Below are 26,377 nucleotides of genomic sequence, written 5' to 3' on the forward strand. Positions count from 1 at the left end.
CGTGTATGGATGGTACTTAGCACATCAAGTAGAAGGTGTTAGATTTGGTTCTTAAGCAAGGTTACCAACAATCATTTGGCCCACTGGACTCTAACAATCTGTAATAAATGAACAAATGATTAAAACGGTGTTTGTTGTAGCCATGTCGGTCTCAGGATATTAGAGTGACAAAGTGGGTGAGGTCCAGTAAAAGATATGACTTCACCCATCCTGTCTCTCTATTTATTAAAACACCTGTTAATCCTTTAGGAACAATTTATAAATTCACCATTGATATAGGGTGACTAATCTGGTGAATTAAACAAGGCACATCAGTAAACCGAGTGAATAAAAGAGTGGGCTGGGAGTCTCTTTAGGGAAGGAAAACGCAGTTTACTCACATTTTAAAAACTGATAACTAACCTAACAGCAGGTACAACTGGTCTTCTAAACCAGCAAACTATCCTACCCTACGTCAAAAAGCAATAGGGTGCTTTTACTACTGATGAAATCTGTACATGAGACTCACACTTCTTGAAATCTTATAGCGGCCCATCGGCTTACTTTTTAGAGGGTTCAGTAAAAGAAAAACAAAACGGTCACTAATTGAGAACTCTGCTGTCCTTTTAAAAACCATCTTTGAGACAGTGCCTTGTACATTATAGGATCCTCCAAATGTTCACTGCAAGGACCTTCTCCTTTGAAGTAGTAAAAAGAAAAGACTTTGATCCTGTTTTCTTTATCCTGCGGGCCGTGTAAATGTATGTGCATTAGGCACTCAAAACTTCCCACTGTGCTATCGGCAGGTACAGCCATACTGAGTATAGACACAAATGCAGGGGAAAAGTTCACAAGACATCTAGTGGGAAATGCTCTATCCAGTAATGAGAAGGGACCATATTTCACTTCTGTGACTAGTTTTGTCTTTGTAGCTGGGACATGCACAGGTCAGAACCGGATTTTCTTTTCTGTTAGCCCAATGAATTGATTTTACTGCAAGCTCCCAGTGTGAGGAAATGGTCAATTCCATTCCCCATTCATTGCCTTTGTTCCATGGTTCTGGCGAAGGGCTTTGGAGACCAGAGCCCTGGCTGCTTTGGCAAGCAATGTACCAAGTTCTACTGGGCACTCACTTTCCATGAGCGTGTGTGTTGTGTAGGAAATACAGTACTACTGCTCACCTGCTCACCTCACATACTCCATTTGGGGGAGAGTTTCAAAGGTACAAATGGACACCTGACTCCCTTTTATAGCGTTGCAAGTTTTCCCCTAAAGTCTCAGACGACTTCCTTTGCCTCTGGGCTCATTTTGTGCAGATAGTAAGAGGTCTGGGCTTTTATTGGTTTTTGAGGTTTATTAATTTTTGCTCACTTCCCTTGATTAAGCACAATAACTATTTCTGGACACAGTTTGTATAAACAATTGTATTATCCACAACACTTCATGGGGCTGTATTGTGCAGCAGAATGCATAGAAAGAAGATTCATCAAGGTCTCAACATGTATTTTTTTTGATGATGCATTCAACATGGAATACAGAGGTGCCCTGAGAAGGGCACCATTTATATATTTTTATAATAGGAGATATACCTATCTCCTAGAACTGGAAGGGACCCTGAAAGGTCATGGAGTCCAGCCTGCTGCCTTCACTAGCAGGACCAAGTACTGATTTTTGCCCCAGATCCTTAAGTGGCCCCCTCCAGGATTGAACTCACAACCCTGTGTGTAGCAGGCCAATGCTCAAACCACTGAGTTATCCCTCCCCCTAACTATACTCCCCATTAACTAACAACAGTGGAATCTGGAACACTGCACTTGCTGCAGGCAACTGTTGATGTGTCCGGGGCAATCCCTGTACGTGTGGAGAACACAGGAGCACTGGGAACTGGGGAGTAGTGACTGCATGCACTCAGAGCATATCCTGATCGCACTGATCTCAAGGGCAAAACTTCCCTTTCCAAGGTGCTCCATCAGCTCCTAACTAATAAATGTGCCTCGTCATAATACTATTAACTTTTTTCAACGCAAGAGTCTGAACTTGCAACCCCTACCCATGTGAACAGCCCCTTGAACGTCAATGGGAATATTCACAAGAGTTAAGATTACTTGCAGGGGTAAAGGCTGCAGAATTGGACCCAGAGTGTTATCTCTGAACTACATTGCAAGAGTTTGCGTGTTTGTACTTTGTCTGGGGCTCCCCACTTCCTTAGTATTCCTAGGCCCCCTTCACACAATGCCAGACAGTAGAGGAGGTAAATGGAAACTGCGAGCTGTTTACTTACAGTACACATCCACTCGGATTGATTTTATAGCTGGGGAACCCAAACCATTCTCCGCCTTGCAGTAGTAGCGGCCTCCTTGGTGTCGCTGGATATTTGTAATCCTCAGAGTTTCATTGAAGACACTCGAGTCTTGGAATCTGTCAGAGGCACTTCCTGCTGTTTTCGTCCACCTGATCTGAGCAAGCATCGAAAAAGATTGTTACTTTAGGTTGGCAGTTTGTAAAAATGAATGCAGTGCAGCTCCAGAGATTCCTCTACAAACCTGAGAGCAGCATGGGTCCTGTGGCTATGAGAAATCAAAGAATACCACGAGTGGGGTCCTGGAACTAGTCTCTGTTAGCAATAGCTGATTACTCTAGTTGGAAATACCTTGTAAAGAAATCAGTCCTGCTGGTGAGGGCTATATGTGATGACACAACCACCAACTGTAACCCATCTGCTTAAATAGCTGCAGAAAAACCCTGTATGAGCAGAATTAAGCAGAGCACATCAGGTCTAGCCCTGTGCTGTTCTTTTCAATATTTTATATTGAATTTATTTTTGTATTGTTCTATCTAGGTTTATATATACAAATATTTCAATGTGCCAAAGCACTAGTTATAATAGATACATTTTCTGAGATTTTTGGGCCCCTGCAGCTCCCATTGAAGTCAAATTAATGAAAATCAGACCACAAATTTCTATTTGGAAACATTTTAAAACATAACAGAAGCCTCCAGCTGCTTTTCAATAGCCATATCAAACAGTGTCTTACAATTTCAGGCAGCTGTCTATACCTGGGGGCGGGGAAGGAGTTAAAATAGTTACTTGGCTTTTTTGTTTTTTAATTGTCTGTTCCAATAATTAGAACTTCTCCTACATCAATAATTATTTTCCAAAAAAGTGCAAACTTTTCAAAGTGAACACTTCTGTTAAACTGCCAACACAGTTGGGATGCCTATAACATTCTATTACGAACAATGCAATTCTTTTAAACACAGCTGTGCACAACAGAATCCGCTCTGGTAATGATACAGACAGTTACTATGGTATGACTCAGTTAAAAGTTTGTACAATTGAATGAAACATGCATTGAAAATACTTGAGCAAGTTGCAATGGCCGCACTTCACAGCACAAGAAAAGGGACATGTTCGGCCCAACATTCCGTGCCATTAAACCAGTTTGACACCAAGTCGCTCCACTGACTTCACAGCTACGCTTCAGTTCCAGCGGTGCCAACGACTGGCCTAGTTATTTTGTGAACGACTTTTCCATCTCACGTTCAACAATGATGCAAAGTCTCTGTTGGAATTACAAGTCGAACGAAACAGTTTCTTGTTAAAAAGCAAACCTCTGGCAAATGCCACTTAAAGGAAAATGGTCTCAACAGTGTTTTCTCTTGCTGAGTCTCTGGCCATCTACACGTAGCTGTTAAAGGGATTTCTTTTTCAACTAGCAGTGAATGCCAATGGAAGAAGGGACTGGATCCCTAACCTTATGGACAACACATTACAGAAGTAGTGAAGTAATTATTGGTAAAATATCCTGCTGGGCATGCTTGTTAATGTGGTTACAGTTACTTTGTTATATACTGGAAAAAATTAAATATCTCATTCTGTGAACCATTAATGATGTTGAGTAGCACATTGTTGTTGTTGTTGATGTATATTACAGAACATCTAGAGACCCCAGCCAAGCTTGGGGGGCCCACCATAGGAGGTGTTGTACGGATACAGTGGCCTGGAAAGCTTACCAGATGAATAGACAAGAAAGATGTAGGTACAGAGAGGTGAAGTCACTTGCCCAGAGCAACACAGCAGATCAGTGGCAGAGCTAGCAAAAAAAACCAGGGTCCAATGGACTAGGCTGATTCTCACTGAACACCACCATTATCCATGGACTGCAGTGTTTCTACAGCACCTCTTCTGTGCTTCCTACTACAGCCCATCATGAAGTGCAGCTCGCTATCCTCCCAACCTCACGCACCACAGTCCAGGAACGGTAACACTATCGGTCTCCCAAAAACTCCTTGAGCTTCCTTTCCCTCCCCCCCCCCACACACACACTCTGCACCAGTAAGAATCTGGTCCCCAATTAATATTATTCAACCAGTTCTATGCCTTCCACCATTGTGTGGTATGCGAGCACGATTTTCATCTGAAAAAAATACATGGAAACACACTAGATCCTGCACTGCTGGAACTTTTCCTATTTATCCACCTCTTCCAGCAGCTCTAAGCACCTTCGAAAGCGATGCCATTAAAAACGAAACAAACGTTTCCTACTTTCCCACAGGAACTCCTCCCTGAAAATTGCACTGGTCTAGAAGCCACAACAGGCAACACTCAATCCTGGACCAACAACAGGGTTTGAAATCCCACCTTTTCTGATCCATTAGGAACCGAAATGGGAGCTTATATCAATATTTCCCCCCCTCCCCCGGAAGGGCTGTAGGTTACAGACAGAAGAATAAAATTTTGAAAGCTCCCCAAAACATTTTGAATCTCTTTTATAAAATACACAGGATATTAACAATATATGATGGTGTTGCATGCAGGCAGGCATTACATTCTTTGCAGCTGATCTGCGTAACTCAAACATAGCTGGACCACTCAGGAATAAAGCAAATACCTAAAACTCTTTATATACATTATTCTGTCTTTGTGTGAGAGAAATGCCATTACCACGGCTATATTTACAAATATTAATATGTTTGCATTTCTACTGTAAAGCCCTGGCTTTGGGGCATTTTAAGTCATCCATAAAAATGTGTTCCTGCTTAATTTTGCTATACGGAGTGTGCAGAAGGTTGCTGTCAAACTTATTTTTTTTATTTATTTAAAATTAAGCATTGGTTTAGTGTTAAGGGAACACAAAAAGGAGAAGATAGTCACTGAATCTCCTTCATGCTTTATTATTATTACTGTTATTGTTTGAACCAAAAATTGCCAGGCTGTTGTTAATTTAAATTAATTGTTTTAAAAGTAAAATAGAAAAATGTATCGAACAAATAGATTTTTGTTCTTTAAGGGGAAATATTTTTTCTTGAAAAATTCAAAAAGTTGGCATTTAGTACATCGAAATAATCCGTCCCAGAATATTTCTTTTAAAATCACTCACTATTGTTACAATCTATCTAATCTTAGAAACAACATAGCCCAGTCTACGATTCCTTCATCTAATCCGTCTTCCAACACCATTTCACAGAGGTCTGACTTCTGATGGCCAGCATTAGCCCCTACAAGTGGATTTTCAGTTTTATGAGGATTCCTCACTTTTGGGGGGTTACGATTAATGATATGAACTCATTTTGGAGCTGACCTCTACTTAGCAAGGAGGATGATCTTCCTAAGGGAAAAAGGTGTAAAATGGCCAACCAGGTTCTCTCTCTTTCAAGTGAGAGCAGCTCTGGGGGAAAAAAATACCATGTTTACATTGCAGTTGATTTAATCTCAATTCATTATTCACATTGGCTTTAGCTCAATGTAAATACTACAATGATCTGATTCCAATCAATATAATATTATTTATTGAGTGCCAACAATGGAAAAAAATATGACTAATGCACTAATGAAAGCAAATGAATACAGCAAAATAAGATGACTGAGCCTAGAGGTCTTACTCAAGGATAACTCCCTTCAAGATAGACCTGTGCTTTTTTGGTTCACTGGATTAAATGGAAAAAAATAAAATTTGTTTCAGATCAAACTAAACATTTTGGGTCAAATGAAACACTTTGGTTACCTCAAGTGACTTTGAGAATAATTTGTGAACTTTCTTGGTTGACCCAAATCTGCATTTTTTGGGGGGAAAAATTTCATTTGAAATTTTTTACCCAGCTCTAATTATAGAAATTTAGGGGCTGTAGTACGGCGCCTGGTACAGTCATTGGGTGATATGCAGAATGTCATTAAGTTCTTGCCCAATATCCATTGAATGAAAGCCCTTTCATTGATTTCACTGGGCATTGGATCAGGCTCTAAATACCACATGAGAAAGCTATCCGTCAGCACCGTTCCATACATCATTCCCATAGTATCTAAGCCCTCACAATTGTTAATGCCTTTCTCCTCTCAGCACCGCCATGAGGTGAGGTGGTGCTTTTAATCTCTCCACCTCTCCTGTGAGCAACTGAGATGTAGAGAGACTAAACAGCTCACCCACGGGCACAAAGGAGATGTATAGTGGAACGGGGAATTAAACCCATATTTCCCAAGTCCCAGGCTAGCCTTGATCATTTTATTCAAGTGTTCAGCCAGTTCCTGCATTGAAAATTTCCAGCCAATTGCTTTTATTGCTCAGTGGATATTTGCACGGTTCATAAATCCCAATATTTTCCAAAAATGTTGCCTATGGAATGTGATTATTCATCCAAAACCATGTTGTGAATGTTTCTTATTCAGAATTTGTTTGAAAATTTCCATTGTCCCAGTACTGGAGCAGAAATAATACCACATGAATTGTGTGACATAGCATGAACAAAAAAATATTCAAAGAAAACAGCTTGCGAGCAACCAATGGGCTAAAGCTATACTTTTTCATAATGTGGCTTTTTACTGAAGTCACATCCATACATCATGACTTATACAAATCAGACTAATAATGCATGTTAATACAGAAATATATACAGAAATATATATAATACACATACATTCACCTACTGCACTGATCTTGGCCTATTAGGGTGAGATTTTCAAAACTGCTCAGAGTTGGCTGCTTATGTCACTTTTCAATAGCCTCCATTTTTGTTTTCACAAGATTCTGCTCTTTGTCATTCAGAATGCCAATAAAAACCTAACAAAACTGTTCTGCTGATGGGTCTGATTTTACAGGTTTCATCTGAGTAATCTACTCCTGTAGTCTTGGCTTAGGAACTAAAAAGAAAAAGTTGATTCCTGTCAGCTTTTTCCACATAACAGATGGCCAGTCAGAGAGCAGCAGCAAAACATATTTTCCTTATTTATTCGGAAAAGGAACCTTAAGAATTAAGGAATTATTTTAGGGCAGTTCTCTGGCCTGTGTTATGCAGGTCAGACTAGATGATCACTGTGGTCCCTTCTGAATTTAGAATCTATGAAAGAAACGCAGAGGTTTACAGACCACAATGCATTGCAGAAGTATTGGCTCAAACACTGTATTGCCTCAAAAGTACCCAAATGTCTTTCCTTTATTCAAAGCACATAGCCTGCTTGGTCAGCATCGATGGATTGGTTTTAAGCCACCATTCAATATTTCCAATAGATTTCGCAATGGATTTATTTTTCTTCTCTCGAAGTGATCAGAGGGAAAGGAGAAGTTTGGCAATCACTTTTTTACATTGCAAAACGGAAACCTCTGTTAAGCACCAACTGCAAATATATAAAATAATCAAAATAAGGTTATCCTACATGCTCAGTGAGGAATCACGTTGGAATGGCTTGTAAACATCCTACTCTCATGTCCATGAGAATTTTATGATAAGGAAATCTCTGAGCCACCCTCCCAACATTGAAATCCCTGCCTCAGACCAAGCAGCCTTTTTTGCATGCACACAGTCTGGAGTCAGCTGGGGGAGAGGCCAAAGCATAACTTCCTCCTCCCCTCCCCACAAAAAAGGATCTCAGTATAATGTAATTGGAATGGATGGGGACATTTGTCACACCAAGATGAATCTGAACCTTTACAAACAGCCAGGCTTTTTATTACAGATTGTTTTCTGCCTTTCTGACTGGATTATTTTTGCTTTCAGTTAAAGTTCTGGGTGATGGTTCTCGATCTGACCCATGAGTCGTTTGTATTTTCCGTAAAACACCTGGGCTTTCACTCAGATGACTCCTCTTTGGCTTCATTTAGCAAAACAGATTCAGAGAGTAGCTGCTACAATCACAGAGCAGGGAACTATAAGCCACAGCTCTCAGGACAGCAAGCTTTCCAGTGCACTTCTCCCCTACTCTCCTGCTGATAGACTTCTGTTTTCTCTTCCTTTCACACTCTCATTCTTCAGACGCCACAGCTGGCCTATAAGGTGGACAGAAAGCTGGTTAGATCGACGGGCTCAACGGGTAGTGATCAATAGCTCCATGTCTAGTTGGCAGCCGGTATCAAGCAGAGTGCCCCAAGGGTTAGTCCTGGGGCTGGTTTTGCTCAATATCTTCATTAATCATCTGGAGGATGGCGTGGACTGCACCTTCAGCAAGCTCGCAGATGACACTAAACTGGGAGGAGTGGTAGATATGCTGGAGGATAGGGATAGGATACAGAGGAACCTAGACAAATTAGAGGATTGGGCCAAAAGAAATCTGATGAGGTTCAACAAAGACAAGTGCCGAGTCCTGCACTTAGGATGGAAGAATCCCATGCACTGTTACAGACTAGGGACCAAATGGCTAGGCAGCAGTTCTGCAGAAAAGGACCTAGGGATTACAGTGGACAAGAAGCTGGATATTAGCTTGCTAACAGCATTTTGGGCTGTATAAGTAGGGGCATTGCCAGCAGATCAAGGGACGTGATCAATTAGAATTCTAAATTATCCTGCCAAGCTTTGACCTTGCTGGGTTGCTTTGTCTACACCCCAGATCATCAAAAACAGATACAACTATTCCTGAGATACACTTGGTCTATACCCACAGGATGGCTAGAGGAAAGGCAAGCCAAAAATGTGCTTGACTTTCCTGCTCACTGTGTTTACTTTAGGAATAACGGGGTACTGTTCTATTGAATCTTCCAAGTGTTCACCATTCGTGACAGGAGAACGCCCACACAGACCTGGCAACTATTGCTAAAGTATCATGGACAGGTATGGGATTGGCTCTGCATATATCTGTAAATAAAATGATTTTTTCTGTGTACTGAAATTTTATTAAACCAGAAACAACAAGACACACTGTGCCTGAAGAGGCGAAGGGTACAGAATGTCTATCTTCATTTGAATATAACATTGCTACTGGCTACGGATATGCAACTGAGGTATGGACATTTCTGTTCCTGTTTATTTCTTATGGTAATGTCTCTGAAAGGCTCAGGCTTAAGAAATGGCCCCCAGTAAAAGTAATGCCGATTGTTTGAAACTTTCCTCATGAAATATTAGAGGGGTGAAACATCCAATTAAAATTAATCCTCAATTTCAGTCAAAAATTATAATCCTGTATCTTGGAGAGCACTAGAAAACTGCTATCAGTTAGGAACTGAATGCAAAAATGGGAGAGACTTTGATTTACAAACACATTTCTCAACATTTATTGTAGCCAGACTGTGCCCACCTAACAATGTCCCGCTTTTCGAAACGTTACATGCCGTGGTCACTCAGAACTTTACAGCAGGACAGGGATAAAACTTAGCTCTCTCTCTGCTCCCAGGAAAACACTTAAGCACATGCATCATGACATGGGCGTCAACGGCACTGCTCAGGAGCTTAAAGTCACACATCTCCTTCAATGCAGCCCAGAAGCACAGACCTCTATTCCTTTAGCTAAAGTAAGTTTCTACTACAGTAGCTGTAAGTAGCAAACGGGATGTGAGAGATGCATCATCAATTCAGAATTTATCCAGAAGGCAGCAGAGGAATAATTGTATTCTGATCACTTCGTTAGAGTGTTAAAAGGAAGAGATCTTTTTATTTTTAGTAGAGAAACAAATAATGCTGCTAATTGACTGCAAGCTATACAGACCGATACTGGAGATCAGTCCAGAGACAATCAAGCTACAAGTAGCCAATAGCTATGAGAAAAACGTTTATACTATGTTCAAAGTCTGTATTAGCACATCGCTCACTAGTCATAAGAAGACAATAGGTGGAGTTTATTATGAATTAAGATTTAGGCACCTTTTTACTCATGTCCCTACAAGTCAAGGAATTGACGAGATCAAATAAGGAACCTGACATCAGAGAGGTGGAAAAACATGTGCTTGAACTGATTATTACTTCATTTCTAGGATCCATTTGATCAACTCTTTCTCTTTCTGTGAGACAGGTAACATCTATTTCATACCCAAGTCCAGGTTATCTAAGATTTGCTTTTCAGGACTGCAAAACCCACTGCCTAGAAGCTGGAAGTTTAATAACACTTGTGCAACATATGGAATTCCTCCAGTACAACTTAATATCTTTCCTACAACTTAATATCTCCAGCTCTTCATTGCTTTGGCAGACTTTTAAAGCAATCATGTAGAGCATCGTCATACTCTCTGATTCCCACAGGGCAAAAGAACAGTCACGTGTGCCAAACACAATAGGAAAAAGAACTAGAAGACAACCTAGCCAAATTAAAAGGTAAAAAGGGCAGCCTTTAAATCCACTTTTAGCCCTGAAGGCAAAAATAGATATTGCATATAACAACCAAGTATATTCTTCTATTGCAACATGGGTCATTTTTGCACTTAACTCCTACCAGCATTAACAGGAATCTTCCCTATAAGGGAATAAGAATGGAGTAGTACTGGGATACACCTAAAAAGTTGCTAGCTAATCTAAGTAGAAACAAAGGGTAATCTTCCCATATGCCAGCTGTAAGGTTCATGTCAGCATAGGTGGTTTGTTGTTGTTGTTTTTGTGTTTTTTGGGGGGGGGGCGGTTGGAGGGGGGGGTCACGGTGAGATGGCGTAAAGGCATTTGTAGAATTTTACTGAGCCACAGCTCCATTTTTGTATACAAAAATAATTCACACTCAGATAGGAAAATCTAACAAGACTTCAAAACAAATATTTTATATGGACTCCATCTTCTCAAAAGAGCAGTGCCGTTTTCAAATGTGACCTGAGATTTTCACTGTCTCAGTTGCTTGGTGCCAAATTTAAGACATCTTGGGCCTGATTTTACAGAAATGCTGAGCACCTGCGGGTCCCGTTGACTTCAAGTGCTATGGTAGGTGTTCAGAACTCATGAAACTATAAGGATCAAGTTAGACACACAGTAACTGGGGCATACAAAAAATCAGATGATTTTGAGTAATTTCCTTGATGTGGCTGGATAGCTATTTACTTAAAATGAAATCCTTCTGTTTGTTGGAAACATGGAGTCAGGGAAGCACTGGAGCTTAGTGAATATACTGTACTATATTTATCTATGGCTGCAGGTTGGGTTGGTTAATAGTCATACACAGGCCTTGTGAATTATTTTGTGTTTCCACCATTTGTGATGAAGGTCTTCAAAACGTTTATTTCGCTTAATCCTCTAAAAAGAGAAATAGGACCAACATGGTCTGAGATACAGCACTGGACTCTATAACAATTGATTATCACTTTATTAGAACACCTACTAATAATTTATTAACATTTATAAACTATTTATACATGGAACCGTCATGTTAAGAGTGGCCATTTATTTTGTAATTGACCCCTACGTTATTTACCAAGGGCCAAATTCTGCCACTTTACTCACTGAGTAGCACTTTATTTTCATCTCTGACTCATGGCCCTTCTGCACTCAGTCACCTGAAATTAACATTCCTAGTTCCACATCTGTATATTTTAACTATTCAGAATCCCAAGTTTTACTATGCGGTGCAAATGAGTTTAATTCAGATTTTGTTGGGAAACAGATAACGTCAAGCACCTGACAATTAAGGTATCTAATTTACTAGAGGTTGTGTTCCTCTTGACCTGCTGCTCACAAACAGGGACAAATTGGTAGGGGAAGTAGAAGTGGGTGGCAACCTGGGCAGCAGTGACCATGAGACGGTCGAGTTCAGGATCCTGACAAAAGGAAGAAAGGAGAGAAGCAGAATATGGACCCTGGATTTCAGAAAAGCAGACTTTGACTCCCTCAGGAAACTGATGGGCAGGATCCCCTGGGAAGCTAATATGGGGGGAAAGAAACCTAGGAAAGCTGGCTGTATTTTAAAGAAGTTGTGTTGAAGTTGCAGGAACGAACCACCCCAATGTGCAGAAGGAATAGCAAATATGGCAGGCAACCAGCTTGACTTAACAGAGAAATCTTTGGTGAGCTTAAACACATAAAGGAAGCTTACAAGAAGTGGAAACTTGGAGAGATGACCAGGGAGGAGTATAAAAATATTGCTCAAGCATGCAGGGGTGTAATCAGGAAGGCCAAAGCACAATTGGAGTTGCAGCTAGCAAGGGATATGAAGGGTAACAAGAAGGGTTTCTACAGGTATGTTAGCAACAAGAAGGTGGTCAGGGAAAGTGTGGGACCCTTACTGAATTGGGGAGGCAACCTAGTGACAGATAATGTGGAAAAAGCTGAAGCACTCAATGTTTTTTTTGCCTCTGTCTTCACAGACAAGGGCAGCTCCCAGACTGCTGCACTGGGCAGCACAGTATGGGGAGGAGGTGAGCAGCCCTCAGTGGTGAAAAAACAGGTTAAGGACTATTTGGAAAAGCTGGACATGTATAAGTCCATGGGTCCAGATCTAATGCATCCGAGGGTGCTGAAGAAGTTAGCCGATGTGATTGCAGAGCCATTCGCCATTATCTTTGAAAATTTGTGGCCATCGGGGGAGGTCCCAGACAACTGGAAAAAGGCCAATGTAGTGCCCATCTTTAAAAAAGGGAAGAAGGAGAATCCGGAGAACTACAGGCCAATCAGCCTCATCTCGGTCCCTGGAAAAATCATGGAGCAGGCCCTCAAGGAATCCATTTTGAAGCACTTGGAGGAGAGGAAGGTGATCAAGAACAGTCAACATGGATTCACCAAGGGCAAGTCATGTCTGACCAACCTGATTGCCTTCTATGATGAGATAACTGGCTCTGTGGATCTGGGAAAAGCAGTGGACATGATCTTGACTTTAGCAAAGCTTTTGATACAGTCTCCCACAGTATTCTTGCCAGCAAGTTAAAGAAGTCTGGGCTGGATGAATGGACGGTAAGGTGGATAGAAAACTGGCTAGATGGTCGGGCTCAACGGGTAGTGATCAATGGTTCCATGTCTAGTTGGCAGCTGGTATCAAGTGGAGTGCCCCAGGGTTCGGTCCTGGGGCCAGTTCTGTTCAACATCTTCACTAATGATCTGGATGATGGGATGGATTGCACCCTCAGCAAGTTTGCAGATGACACTAAGCTGTGGGGAGAGATAAATATGCTGGAGGGTAGGGATAGGGTCCAGAGTGTCCTTGACAAATTAGAGGATTGGGCCAAAAGAAATCTGATGAGGTTCAACAAGGACAAGTGCAGAGTCCTGCACTTAGGATGGAAGAATCCCATGCGCTGCTACAGGCTGGGGAGCAGAGATTGTTTTATTTTTATTTTTTGAGGAATGAGATGGTGAAAAGAGCATTTAAAAATTTGACCAACACAACTTGTTAAATGGAATCTCTCCTCAGCTACAAGTGTCAAGATTTTCCAAAGGACCCTGTGATTTTAAAATACAAACACACACTCACATTTTCTCTCTCTGCATCAAAATCAAGAGAGAGACTCAAGTGCAGACACCTTAGACTTTGTTTCCCAAGTACTGCACCTCTATGGCAGGTGGACTAAGTCCGGAGGATCCTGCTGGAGGCCTCATGGCCCTGCATCACCCTGTTCCGCAGCACAAAGCGCTCCAGGCAGCCTAGAGTGGCTGCAGAAAAGCAGCCAATTAGAGGGGCTGCTGGAGCTACCAATAAGGGGCCAGAACGGCCAGATAAAAGGCAAGCAGCAGAGCAGAGCCTTCAGTTGCTGTGAGGAGCTTGACGAGGGAGGACCAGGTGCATGGCTGGCTAGACGAACAGCAGGACTGCAGAGAGCTCATGAGACAGAACTGAGCCCAGTGAAGGCTGCCAAAGACTGGGTACCTGGCTGGCTGGAGAGAATAGCAGCAGAGCTGTCGAAAGGTCAGTGCGGGCAGGCTGAGCCCAGGGAACTGAGCACAGAATCTGGCCAGCCCAGACGAGGTTACTGAGATGGGCCCTGCTGGTCTGGTTGCAGACTGAACCCAGGGAGGGCTGCTGAAAGGACACTGCTGAGGGAACCGAGATGGGCCCTGGCAGGGTGTCTGAAGAAGGCAGTGACTCTGGGCTACAGCCCCATACCAGGGCCGTGATAAGAACTCGGGTCTGTGTACCCCAGAAAGGAGGAAGCGTATGCGACTCGGCCGGAGGGCTGAGCTGCCAAAGACCAGCCACGAGAACCAGCAGCCGGGGATGCTCACGAGAGGCAGGTGCCGCCCTGATGTAAGACCAAAAAAGAAAAGCAGGTTCACACCTAACTGAGCAAAGGGGGACATCCATGAGAGGTGGGTGGCCCCCATCCCCTTGAAAAGAACTGTGTTGGCAGGCACTATCAAGCCAGAGAAAAGGGGGCACACATGCGAGGTGGCTGCTGACCCCGTTACAAGTTCCCATTGACTTCAATAGTTATTGGAGGTGCTCAGCGCTCCAGAATTTTAAGCCCAAGGTACCCCAAAATGGAGGCACCCAAAATTCAGAAGCCACTACTGAAAAATGTGGCCCGGATGATATGGCTTGACCAACGTTCTGTTCCTTGAAACACAAAATCCCAGACTGATTGGTAGCAAGAGCTCGTACGTAACCATTTCAACACATTAACCAAAGTTTAGATTAAAAATAGATCTCAGAATATTGGATCAAGCCTATACAATATCCACCAGGGTTATTAATTTAGGGGCAAATTATCAACCAAATACCCAGCCCAAGCAGGGGAAGGGAAAGGAGGATTCCTTCCCTCAGACTGCAAAGGTTTTCTTTGAACATGGTTGCAGCCCTATGGCTGTAGTAGATCTCCCGGTGGCAAGGGACAAAGGTGGAAGGGTTGATGTTGCAGCTGATCTGTCAGTTTTGCCACAGGGCATGCTGGTAAGCAGGGAGTTGAGCACAGAGACTCCAGCCTATTTCTGGCCCTGCTAATCTCGCCCTCCTGACTGTGGGGCCACACCCGTTCCAATGCCAGGAGTTTTCTGCAGCTCTGGAGGCAGGCATAGTTGTAGGAACATGTCAGGTTGTTGACTTTTCACTTGCATTTCCATTAATCATCACAATGATTTTTATGTTGGAGAGGCTGGGTGGAACCTCTCGAAGGCTTGATTCTGCACAGGATAGAGGCCTCTTCCTAATCTAGACCAGCCCGTGTTGTCCCAGATAGAGATAATCTAGTACCGATGGATGGGGCAAGGTAATGGAAATAATAAGACCGGGGTTTTATTCAAAAGCTCTGCCACTGAGCTGTGTGGCCTTAGGCAAGGCAGGGACTATCTCTGATGTGACTGAACGGTACCTAGCACAGGGAAACCTCAAGCTGCTACAATAACAGAAAGAATAATAAATAATATGTCTACAATTGAATAATAACGATGACCCCAAAGTAAAAAAGGAAACTGGGTCTTCAGGATATTTTACTAAATCTTAAGTTTTGGTTTTGTTTTGCCTGTTACATTTTGTACATGTTAATTCAAATGGGAGATTTTCTTCAAAAGAAATTAAATCTTGTTTTTCATAATTTCCATAAACTAAAACCTACAGTGCAGAGAAACAATGAGTTATATTCAGTAGACGTTATGCAAGGTTTGCTCCCCACCCTTCACACACGTCATCAGCCAAACTATTTAAAATCAGGCAGAACACAAGATTAAAATATTAACATTTGGATGCCTCCTGAATTAGAAACTTGCTTTGGCTTGGAAAAGGCAATAATATGATTTTACATGTTCAAAGGCTGAAAATGCTAACGACTAACGAGGTAAGTGCATAAATTGCAAATGATAGCTTAAAAGTTTAGGAGAAAATTAATGAGTGGACGCCAGTAGTTAAAAAGGGAAATTGATAGAACAACCCTACTTTTAAGACCATTTCTACAATAGCCAGTTGTAAATGAATCAGGTAATGGGCCATTTGTATGACAAGTGGTGCTGGAGTCACACTTAGAAGCACATTCCAAAAACATTTTTGAGTAACCTACCAAGTGATTAAATGCAGCCATTTCTCCTAATTTCGCTGTTACATTTTTCTCTGTGACTGTAAGAGGTTTCACTGCTTTAAATTTAAACACTTTTATACTGAACAATCAATATTGATTTTGCTATAAATATCTCACTTAAAGACAGACTTTTTTTCCCCTTCTGCGCGGCAGCAAGTGGCTGGTAACTGCTCAAAGCAGTGAAGTTCTGAGCACCTCAATTCCCATGGAGGTCAATGGGATCTGAAAGTGCTCGGTCTCTTGCAAGAATTACTCAGGACCTCGCATAGTAAGACCCTACGAAGAGGAAACTATTCACTGTTCATCAACTAAATTATTCAATGAGTTTCATGAAATGGTTCGAACAACCGTGAATAATATATCGTTACTATTCACCCAGCTCTATTATTCATCAACTTCAACTTGCTTTAAAATGAAATATATTGCTTTGACTTCACAAAAGGGGATAGAATCTAATTTCACCACAGTGCAGACGTGGCAATGTGTTAGAAATTTAACAAATTATTTTTCTCTCATTTTTCCACCACCAGAATACTAAGGCAGTATGTCCAATTCCAGTGTCAGAGTTGAATCCTGATTAATTCAAATGCATGCAAATTCCCCAGCTGTAACTCTTAAGGGGTAAATAAATACAAGCTATTTTGTAGCATTTTGCTATCATCAGCAGCGCAGAAATTTAAATAAATGACATCACCAATGAAGCAATGGACTTAGTGGGAAATTCACCTCTCATCACATTTTTGGTGATCTGACTTTTACCTGAACTAAATCAAATCTCAGCTGTGATATGTCTTTGCTGATGACAAACTTAGGCTTACCATTCCAGTTGTAGTAGTATGGGTATGATACTGGTCTTAAATGTTCACTCGTCAGGAAATCAAGCCTGTTCTGATTAAACTCTTGTGAGTTACAAGAGCAGTACAGCACTCAGAAACAGAATACAACTCAGTGGGGTTCTACTCTGAAAAATGGCACCAAAAATGACTGTTTATTGTCACAGCCTCTTCTGGAGCAAGTGTGCTTGGTTTACATGGAAAGTGGTTTTGGTTTAGTATTTTCTTGCTCACCCTGTAAGCGCTATCCGGGATCACAAAGTCAAGCTGAGCCCTTTCTTCCTCATACACCATGACCACAAATCAAGGCTTTACAGACCAAGAAAGATGATCAGACATACTCCTGTAATTCCATTGCCTTCAGTTCGTTTGCACAGTTGTAACTGACTGGACACTAGCAAACAATTCTGTTGATGCACAAAGAGGAATAAGAAACCAGCTCCCCCCATTACTATTTTTTGCCTCTTAAGAGTGAAAAGCTTATTTCTGTCACTAAAATCAGCAGACTGAACATATACAGGGGAAAATAGCTGTTCAAAAGAAATTTGCTATTTTAGAGTCACTCTTCAGAACAGAGCCAGATTTGAAAGTGACAGACATCTTGAAATCTAGCCAGCTTTATCCAAAAGAGAGTCATTTTAGGTGTAAAACCTGCTTTTATTCCCCTTACCTATTTTTGGTTTTCATTCCCCTGACAGACCCACAGGAGAAAGTGACTATACAAGGGACACAATGAAACTAACATCACCCACGGTGCTGTCAAAGGCATACAATGAGCAAGCTGAACAGCGTGAGGACAATGTATTTTCTCTCGTCTTTCAGTGATGCTAATCTTTGGTATTCCCTGTGACAGTAGTTAGACAAAACATATTCAGACAGAAGTGTAACAAATACATATATATTCTTCACTGATATGCACATCTCCCTTCAATGTCAGTAAGGCTGCACACATGGACAGATCCCAAAGGTTGCAACATGATATTTAGATGCACCTGTAGATGGTTGAGAGGCAGGGACAATATTTTTCAATAAACACTAGCAAGAGTGGAAAGTCAAATGCATTCGTTTTCATTCTACAGCATAACCAAACAACCCCATCACGATTCCAGAGTATGGTTTTTCCTTTAGACGTATAATATAAAATCCTGTGGGATCTAACCCCCATTTCCCACCAGCAATCCAAGAAGCATTCAAGCCTGATAGAGATCATGAAAATAGCTTTCAGCCTATAGCAAACTGCTGACCTGACTGACAGCCCTGTAATTTGAACTCGAGTCCTCAGAGGCAAAAGGTGTCAAAGATGTATTAGTCCACAGAGCCGTCCTGTGCGTTCTTCTAACTGTAACACGGACACGTTTTTGGCCCACCTCTGCCTGTTCAAATTAAATCCAGTTAACTGAACATCATAAAACACTTTGTTTAAATGTTCTTTTTCCACTACATTGTCTTCAGTAAATAGCACAGAGATTATTGATTTCCTGCATTGCAGGATCAGCATGTTTACTTAAAGTAGTTCCCATTTTCTTCACTACCTGTAAGCCAGAAGCACAGTGTACTTTAAAATATTAAGGACATGGGCTTCCTTTCAGAGTAGCAACCGTGTTAGTCTGTATCAGCAAAAAGAACAGGAGTACTCGTGGCACCTTAGAGACTAACAAATGTATTTGGGCATAAGCTTTCGTGGGCTAAAGCCCACTTCATCAGATGCATGCAGTGGAAAATACAGTAGGGAGATTATATATATATATATATAACATACATGCACACACACACACACACACAGAACATGAAAAAATGGGTGTTGCCATACCAACTCTAATGAGACTAATTAATTAAGGTGACCTATTATCAGCAGGAGGAAAAAAAACTTTTGTAGTGATAATCAGGGTGGCCCATTTCAAACAGTTGACAAGAAGGTCTGAGTAACAGTAGGGGGAAAATTAACATGGGGAAATAGTTTAGTTTGTGTAATGACTCATCCACTCCCAGTCTTTATTCAAGCCTAATTTAATGGTGTCCAGTTTGCTAATTAATTCCAGTTCTGCAGTTTCTCGTTGGAGTCTGTTTTTGAAGTTTTTTTGTTGAATAATTGTGACTTTTAGGTCTGTAATAGAGTGACCAGGGAGGTTGAAGTGTTCTCCGACTGGTTTTTGAATGTTATAATTCTTGACGTCTGATTTGCGCCCATTTATTCTTTTGCGTAGAGACTGTCCGGTTTGGCCAATGTACGTGGCAGAGGGGCATTGCTGGCACATGATGGCATATATCACATTGGTAGATGTGCAGGTGAACAAACTTCTCCAGCGCATCATCAAGGATCTACAACCTACCCTGAAGGACGATCCCTCAGTCTCGCAGATCTTGGGAGACTGGCCAGTCCTCGCTTACAGACAGACCTGAAGCAAATACTCACCAGCACAACACACCACACAATAAAAACACTAACCCAGGAACCAACCCCTGCAACAAAGCCTGTTGCCAACTCTGTGCGCATATCTATTCAAGGGACACCATCATAGGATCTAGTCACATCAGCTACACTATCAGAGGCTCGTTCACCTGCACATCTACCAATGCGATATATGCCATCATGTCTATGCAAAAGACATAATATAATCTTCCTACTGTATTTTCCACTGCATGCATCTGATGAAGTGGGCTGTAGCCCACGAAAGCTTATGCTCATATACATTTGTTAGTCTCTAAATTGCTAGAAGTACTTCTCGTTCTATGGGCTTCCTTGTGTTTGAAGGAACTCTGAAAAGACTCTGAAAAATGTTCTGAATCTTAGAAACAGAAGAACCTGATGGACACCAAGCACTGTCCTACTCTGTACTGACGTCCAGTTAAAACCTGATCAGGAGTTTTTTGCATTATCTGCAACATTGCATCACTATATGCACTATGCTATAGATTAAGGAGGAGTCTCGACCTTATTTTTGATAATCTTTACAAATTAAGCCAAAGTCTTAATATTATAGTAGCATTTTGGTTTTATTTTTTGTTTTGTTTAACACTAGCAGGCAGTTACAATACAGGTTTACAATACCCAGAAATGAACAAACAACTCATAAATGGAATTAGGAAGGCCCCTCTCAGCTGCCATCCAACTGCTGAGTTCTAAATCTGGCTGCACAGGCTCAGAAAGCTCCCCCAACAAGAGGGGCAGGGCTCTTTCAAGCATCATTCATAATCCTATAGCTGGCAATGTCCAAGGACCATCTTCCCTCACACATGCAAAAGAGGTGCAGATCACAGGCACTCAGCAATGGCCATGCATGTTTTGCATTAGTTTTTACGGAAGGTGCTTGTCCTTTGTCACATAGTGTCACCAACATGGGAATGCCGCATGCTCAGAAAATAACAGAAACCAAAAAAGCCCATTAGATGACAAGTGAGGCCTGATTCTCCACTCTCCTGCATCTTGCATAGTCATTTAAAGATGCACCAAGGCCTCAAGTCAGGAAAGCACTTAAGCACATGCTTAAATTTAAGCTTGTGTTTAACTCCCATTAATTTAAGGATTTTTTACTTTCCTGAACTCGGGCATTGGTACAGCCCTAAATGACTGTGCAATGTGGCACAGATGTAAATTGCTCCTGTTAGTAATGAAGAGCGTACATGGAAATCATCCACAAATATCAAAGGTACTGCACCTATAAAAATGTTAATGTAGGATGTAACTAAAAATAAAGGTATTAAATTTAAAAAGGGATTTTTAAAGTACATATCAGGAGAAAGCTTATGACCATAAGATGAAGTAAGCTGTGGTTTTTCTCAAGGGCATTGGTGGAAGCATCAAATCACTGGGCCTTTAAAAACTAGATTTGATAAAACACTGGAAGTGGTATTATAGGGAATAATTAATTACTGTATTGTCGGACCGATGGCCAAGATGAACTAATGTTCCATCTCAAAGACTTGTCTACACTTGGAAATTTACCAAAATAACTGTTCTAGAATATTGATTTTGGTAGAAGACCCCATGTAGGCATTCTTACTTCAGAATGACTGTGCCTTTTTTTTTTTTTTTCAAATTTAGCTTAATTCGCTTAGCTATTTCGGTAACGTTCCAAATGTAGAGAAGCCCTAACTTCCATGATTCTGTGAAGAACAAACCAGGCAAACCTTGTACATCTGGAAAAAGCCTATTATGGGTCTGCTGATAAATGTTTTAATCAGTTTTTATCCAGCATCCTCAGCAGGTCTCCAATGTCATTATAAATGTATTGCTGTTTTATTACAGCCATACTGTCTGTGTTAAAATAGAACCGACTAATTGACTTTGAACTTTTTTCTCAGTTTCATGAAGGTATCAGATCAAGAGTCATAGAAATGTAGGATTAAAGGGACCTTGAAAGGTCAACTAGTCCAGCCCCACATTCTGAGGTAGGACTAAATAAACATAGACCATCCCCGACAGGTGTTTGTTCTTAAGAACCTCCAATGACAGGCATTCCACAATCTCCCTTGGAAGCTTATTCAAGTATTTAACTATCCTGATAGTTAGAAAATTTTTCCTGCTATCTAACCTATGGTTTCCTTGCTGCAGATGAAACCCATTACTATTTCTCCTGTCTTCAGTGGAGATCACCATCCTCTTTATAACAGATTTGAAGACTTAATAACATACCTGAAGCCATCAGGTCTCCTCCAGGTCTACTTTTCTCAAGACTAAACATGACCAATTTTTTTAGCCTTTCCTCATAGATCAGGTTCTCTAAACCTTTTATCAATGTTGTTGCTCTCCTCTGGACTCCCTCTAATTTGTCCACATTCTTTTAAAAGTGCAGCACCACAGAACTAGACACAATACTTCAGCTGAGGCCTCACCAGTGCCAAGTAGAATGGGACAATTAGGTCCCATGTCTTAGATATGACACCCTTATTAATACACCCAGAATATTAGCCTTTTTTGCAACTGCATCACATTTTTGGCTCATGTTCAGTGGTGATCCACTATAACTCCCAGACCCTTTTCAGCACTAGTACCCCCTAGCTCAGTGTTTAGCCCAGCAGCGTGGGCCGAGGGACATACTGGCCGCCGCTTCCAGCAGCTCCCATTGGCCTGCAGCGGCAAACTGCGGCCAGTGCGAGCTGCAATCAGACAGGGCAGGTAAACAAAACGGCTCGGCCCGCCAGGGGCTTTCCCTACACAAGCGGCGACCCAAGTTTAAGAAACACTGTGCTAGCCAATTATTCCCCACTTTGAAATAATGCATTTCATATTTCCTTCTTAAGTGATGTACTTTGCACTTGACTTTACTTAATTTCATCTTGTTGATTTCAGACCAATTCTCCAGTTTTTCAAGGTCATTATGAATTCAAATCCTTTCCTCCAAAGTGCAACTCCTCCCAACTTGGTGTCAACCACCATTCTATCAGCATCCTCTCCACTTCATTATCCAAGTCCTTAACAGACATATTGAATGCTACTGGACACAGGACAGCCCCCTGTGGTACCCACTAGACCAGAGATTCTCAAACTGGGGGGCACAGAATGTACTCTGTGGGGGCCTGAGAAGCTTTAGGAGAGCAGCGGCTGCTGGCCGGGCACCCAGCTCTGAAGGCAGTGCTGCCGCCAGCAGCAGTGGAGAAGTAAAGGTGGCAATGCCATCCCATGACTCCCTTACTTCTGCACTGTTGCTGGTGGCGGTGCTGCTTTGTGAGCTGGGTGCCTGGCCAGCAGCTGCTGCTCTCTGCTCTGCCTTCAGAGCTGGGTGGCGATATATGTATTATTTTGGCAGTGAGGGACATAAATGATTATAAACACAAAGGAGGCGGCATGATCAAATCAGTTTGAGACTGCACTAGGCACATCCTCCCATTTTGACGGTTAGCTGTCGATAACCACTCTATGGTCTTCCGACCCGTTGTGCACCCACTTCATATTAATTTCATCCAGACTACATTTCCCTCATTTGCTTATGAGACTGTCATGTGAGACTGTCAAAATCCTTACTAAAAATCAAGAGATGCTATGTCTACTGCTTCCCCACTATGCACTAGGCCGGTACCCTGTCAAAGATGGACATTAGCTTGGTTTGACAAATCCATGTTGGTTATTACTAGGGTGACCAAATGTCCTGATTTTATAGGGACAGTCCTGATATTTGGGGCTTTGTCTTACATAGGTGCCTATTACCCCCCACCCCATCCCGATTTTTCACATTTGCTGTCTGGTCACCCTAGTTATTACTTACTACCCTATAAATACAAAAAACAAAAAGGATAAAACCCACCAACCACACAAAAACCCATCAAACATACACACACCCGAGAGCCCAAGAAGCTTGCTGCCAGACACCAAGAGAAATCAAAGGAGTAAGGAAAAAAAGAAGTTTGTAAGGCAAAGCTAAAATACATAAAAGGCAGTTGAAACATGTTTCCATCAGCCAATAGTGAGAGGACATGGGGCCAACTGAGGATACCGCATGGCAGACTAGAGCTAGCGATTACCACCTTGGCAGGAATCTCAGAACTTTAACTTTTTTTGGATGGGCGTACGAATTTCCTTGATTTGAGAAGTGATTTTCAGTTAATGGTCTGTTTACCTAGTTAGCATAATTGTCTTCAATTATGTAATTAGAGTTCATATGTGTAATCATTTTAACATGTAATTATACCTAATTACACCCTTAAAATGTGCAAGTCATAAATATCCTTATCATTTTGATTGATAGATGAATAGGGGTGGGAAGATTCACTCCTGTTATTTTTATCAGCTGGATCCCATGAATTGCAAGCATAAGAGCATTTAACATAGACTTTTATTACAATTGTTTACAAGGCCCTATCAATGTTATATCTAAGGCAGCATTACCAGAGCTAGAAATAATCCATCTACCCACAACCAAGGACCAAATGCAGTCACCCACTATGGCAGCAGTGTCTTGGAAGAAACCTCAGATGGTAGAGATCACCTAGAAAATTATTTTTTGTTATATGCTGATTGTGTGTTTGGGATAATACAGATGATAAAGGAAAGCAGCAGCCCTGTTGTGAAGCATTTACATCCAGTACAACACACCCAAATTACACTGTGCCCCCAGAGGCTGGGTCACACTTTAGAAGACAGCTTCCCACAGTGAGGAGGGATAGCTCAGTGGTTTGAGCATTGGCCTGCTAAACCCAGGGTTGTGAGTCCAATCCTTGAGGGGGCCATTTGGGGAACTGGGGTAAAAATCTGGGGATTGGTCCTGCTTTGAGCAGGGGGTTGGACTAGATGACCTCCTGAGGTCCCTTCCATCCCTGATATTCTATGATTCTCTTAACAAAATACTTAATTGATGGGGGACAGCATTTCCAGTATCTGTGAAATGAACGAACTTTACGGAGTGGTTTGATTAGAAGGCTGGAAGGTATGTGGTTAGGAAAGGCGGTCAGGCAGTAGAGGGCAGCATGGAAGGATACAGAGGGATGGATGAGATGAGATTGGTAAGGACCAGAACGGGTGGTGGGGTGTGTGTGTGTGCAGAGAGAGTTAGACATGAGAGTAGCTACGGATGCAGGAGCAGAGTAATATGTCACCTGGAAGGTAAGGTTGAAATGAGTGACTGTGGATGTGAAACAAGAGGAAGCCAGTGGAGGGATTCAAGGAGAGGGTACAGAAGGTGAGAGAATAACTGGGAAATCCAGCGTACATCACTACTGAAAAGTATGGACAAAGAAACGTGTCTAACGCCTCATCCTGAGCCTGGCCATTCAGGGACGTGGATGAATTAGCAGAGGTGGGGGCAGCCACTGAGAAAGCCTACATCTCATCTCTCACAACAGTGCGGGGCTGAGCAAGGGGCACATACGCAGCGTGGCTTTGAAAAGTGTTGGTTGGTTTGTTTTTTATTTAAAAAATGGCATTGTTTCCTATTCTGGATAATAGAAAGGGCCTCAGATCCACACTGTTTTAGACATTCAGCACTCACGAGTATATTTAGCTCATGCTTTTTAAGCCATTTGTCCTTCACTCTTAAGAGACCCTATTCTGTTTTATTTTTATAGTTACTGTGTTTCATTTTGTTCGTCCTGTAGTACAGTACAAAGAACAAGTACCTGGTGCATACAAAATTAATTAGGACAAGGGTTATTCAGTCTTTTTTTCCCTAATTGCCTTTTGCTACAAGGGCAAATATTTGCACACAGATTAAATGGTTAAAGCTTATTTAAAGTTCAGCTTTTTCCCCCCCGGATCAGATTTCCTTCTGCTACTAACAAACAGAGCAATTTGCAAAAATTTGTGCTGGAACTAGTTCCAGAACCTCCGAAGAAAGCCTAACATAACGAGAACCCTTCAATAACACTTGGGAACAAGCCCTGTTATACAGTCTGCTTCAGCACCAGGAACGCATTCCCTATGTCACACACAAATCTGTTAGCTCCTCTCACTTTCTCTTTAGAGCGTCCGAGTACAAGCCGGCAGAATGCACAGTGCCTAAAATATTTCAGGTGTTTCCAGAAATGGCAACTGGCAGCCATTCTGTGAGGAGGTACGGCTCTGCTACTGTGTAACTTTATTGGTTGGAAGAACCTGCTAGGAGTCCAGAGAATAAAGTAACAAGAAAAAACCTAGTATTGAGACAAAGAAATACCAAATAACCAAAATTACCCAACATCCCCTATCCATCAGGCCTCATCTGAAAGAAAAAGCCTCCTAGAACTAATCTCATGCTCAAATGAACCGGTATTTCTGGGTAACCCCCACCCTGCTGGCAGGCACTAGCCAATGTGCATGACAGACCTGGGTTAAGAGATTGGGATGTTGCTGACCTGACCTGCAACTGCCTTTGGGGTCAATTAGTGATGTCAAAGCAGTGCCTCCAAGCTCCTGTGAAAATGTGTACAGAATAGGTTCCATAGAGGCAGAGTTCTAAGGAGTTACTGAACCAGTTGGGATTCAAGCAGGCAAGTATAGCTAATGCATGGCAGTTGGTGGGAAAAATTTACAGGGAAAGAGATTACATAAAGTTAACACTTTATAAAGGAACAGAAAGCCAGTTCTCCCATCAATGTGTCCTCCATCTCGGCCAGTTAAGCCCCATTCTCTGGGGTGCAGAATCTGACTCTCGAAGACGCAGTGGGCTGACCACTTTAATACGGTACGAGGTGCATTCGGCCTCTTCTGCACAAACCCATCTCTCTTAGCGCTCACTCTCAGAACTCTAAAAGGCAGTGTTGCAGATGTGCTCTGTAAGATAGATCTATACATCAGTAGTTTGCAGTGCTTTTATAGCCATGTTGGGCCCAGAATATAAGAGTGACCAGGTGGGTGAGGTAATATCTTCTATTGGACCAACTTCTGTTGGAGACAGAGACGAGCTTTCGAGCTACACAGACCTCTTAGAGCGCTGTGTAGCTCGAAAGTGCCAGTAGATGACACTCAAGAATATATAGATAATTCCTGGGTTTTGATGGCCCCATATGGCTCATGCTCTGCAAAAATCTTCTTGTGTGCAATTTGCTATA

General features: G+C 41.9%; 1 protein-coding gene across 11 annotated transcripts in view; it reads right to left on the reverse strand.

Annotated features, from left to right (window-relative positions):
* Positions 1-26,377, reverse strand: part of MDGA2 (MAM domain containing glycosylphosphatidylinositol anchor 2) — a 632,812-nt gene that overhangs the window by 342,293 nt on the left and 264,142 nt on the right. For all 11 annotated transcript variants that reach the window (XM_039537891.1, XM_039537889.1, XM_039537890.1 and 8 more), the window contains exon 3: positions 2,261-2,435. In XM_039537891.1, coding sequence (XP_039393825.1) covers positions 2,261-2,435 — 175 coding nt within the window. The remainder of the gene's footprint in view (positions 1-2,260; positions 2,436-26,377) is intronic.

This window comes from Mauremys reevesii, linkage group 4, assembly GCF_016161935.1.
Source record: "Mauremys reevesii isolate NIE-2019 linkage group 4, ASM1616193v1, whole genome shotgun sequence".
NCBI lineage: Eukaryota > Metazoa > Chordata > Testudines > Geoemydidae > Mauremys > Mauremys reevesii.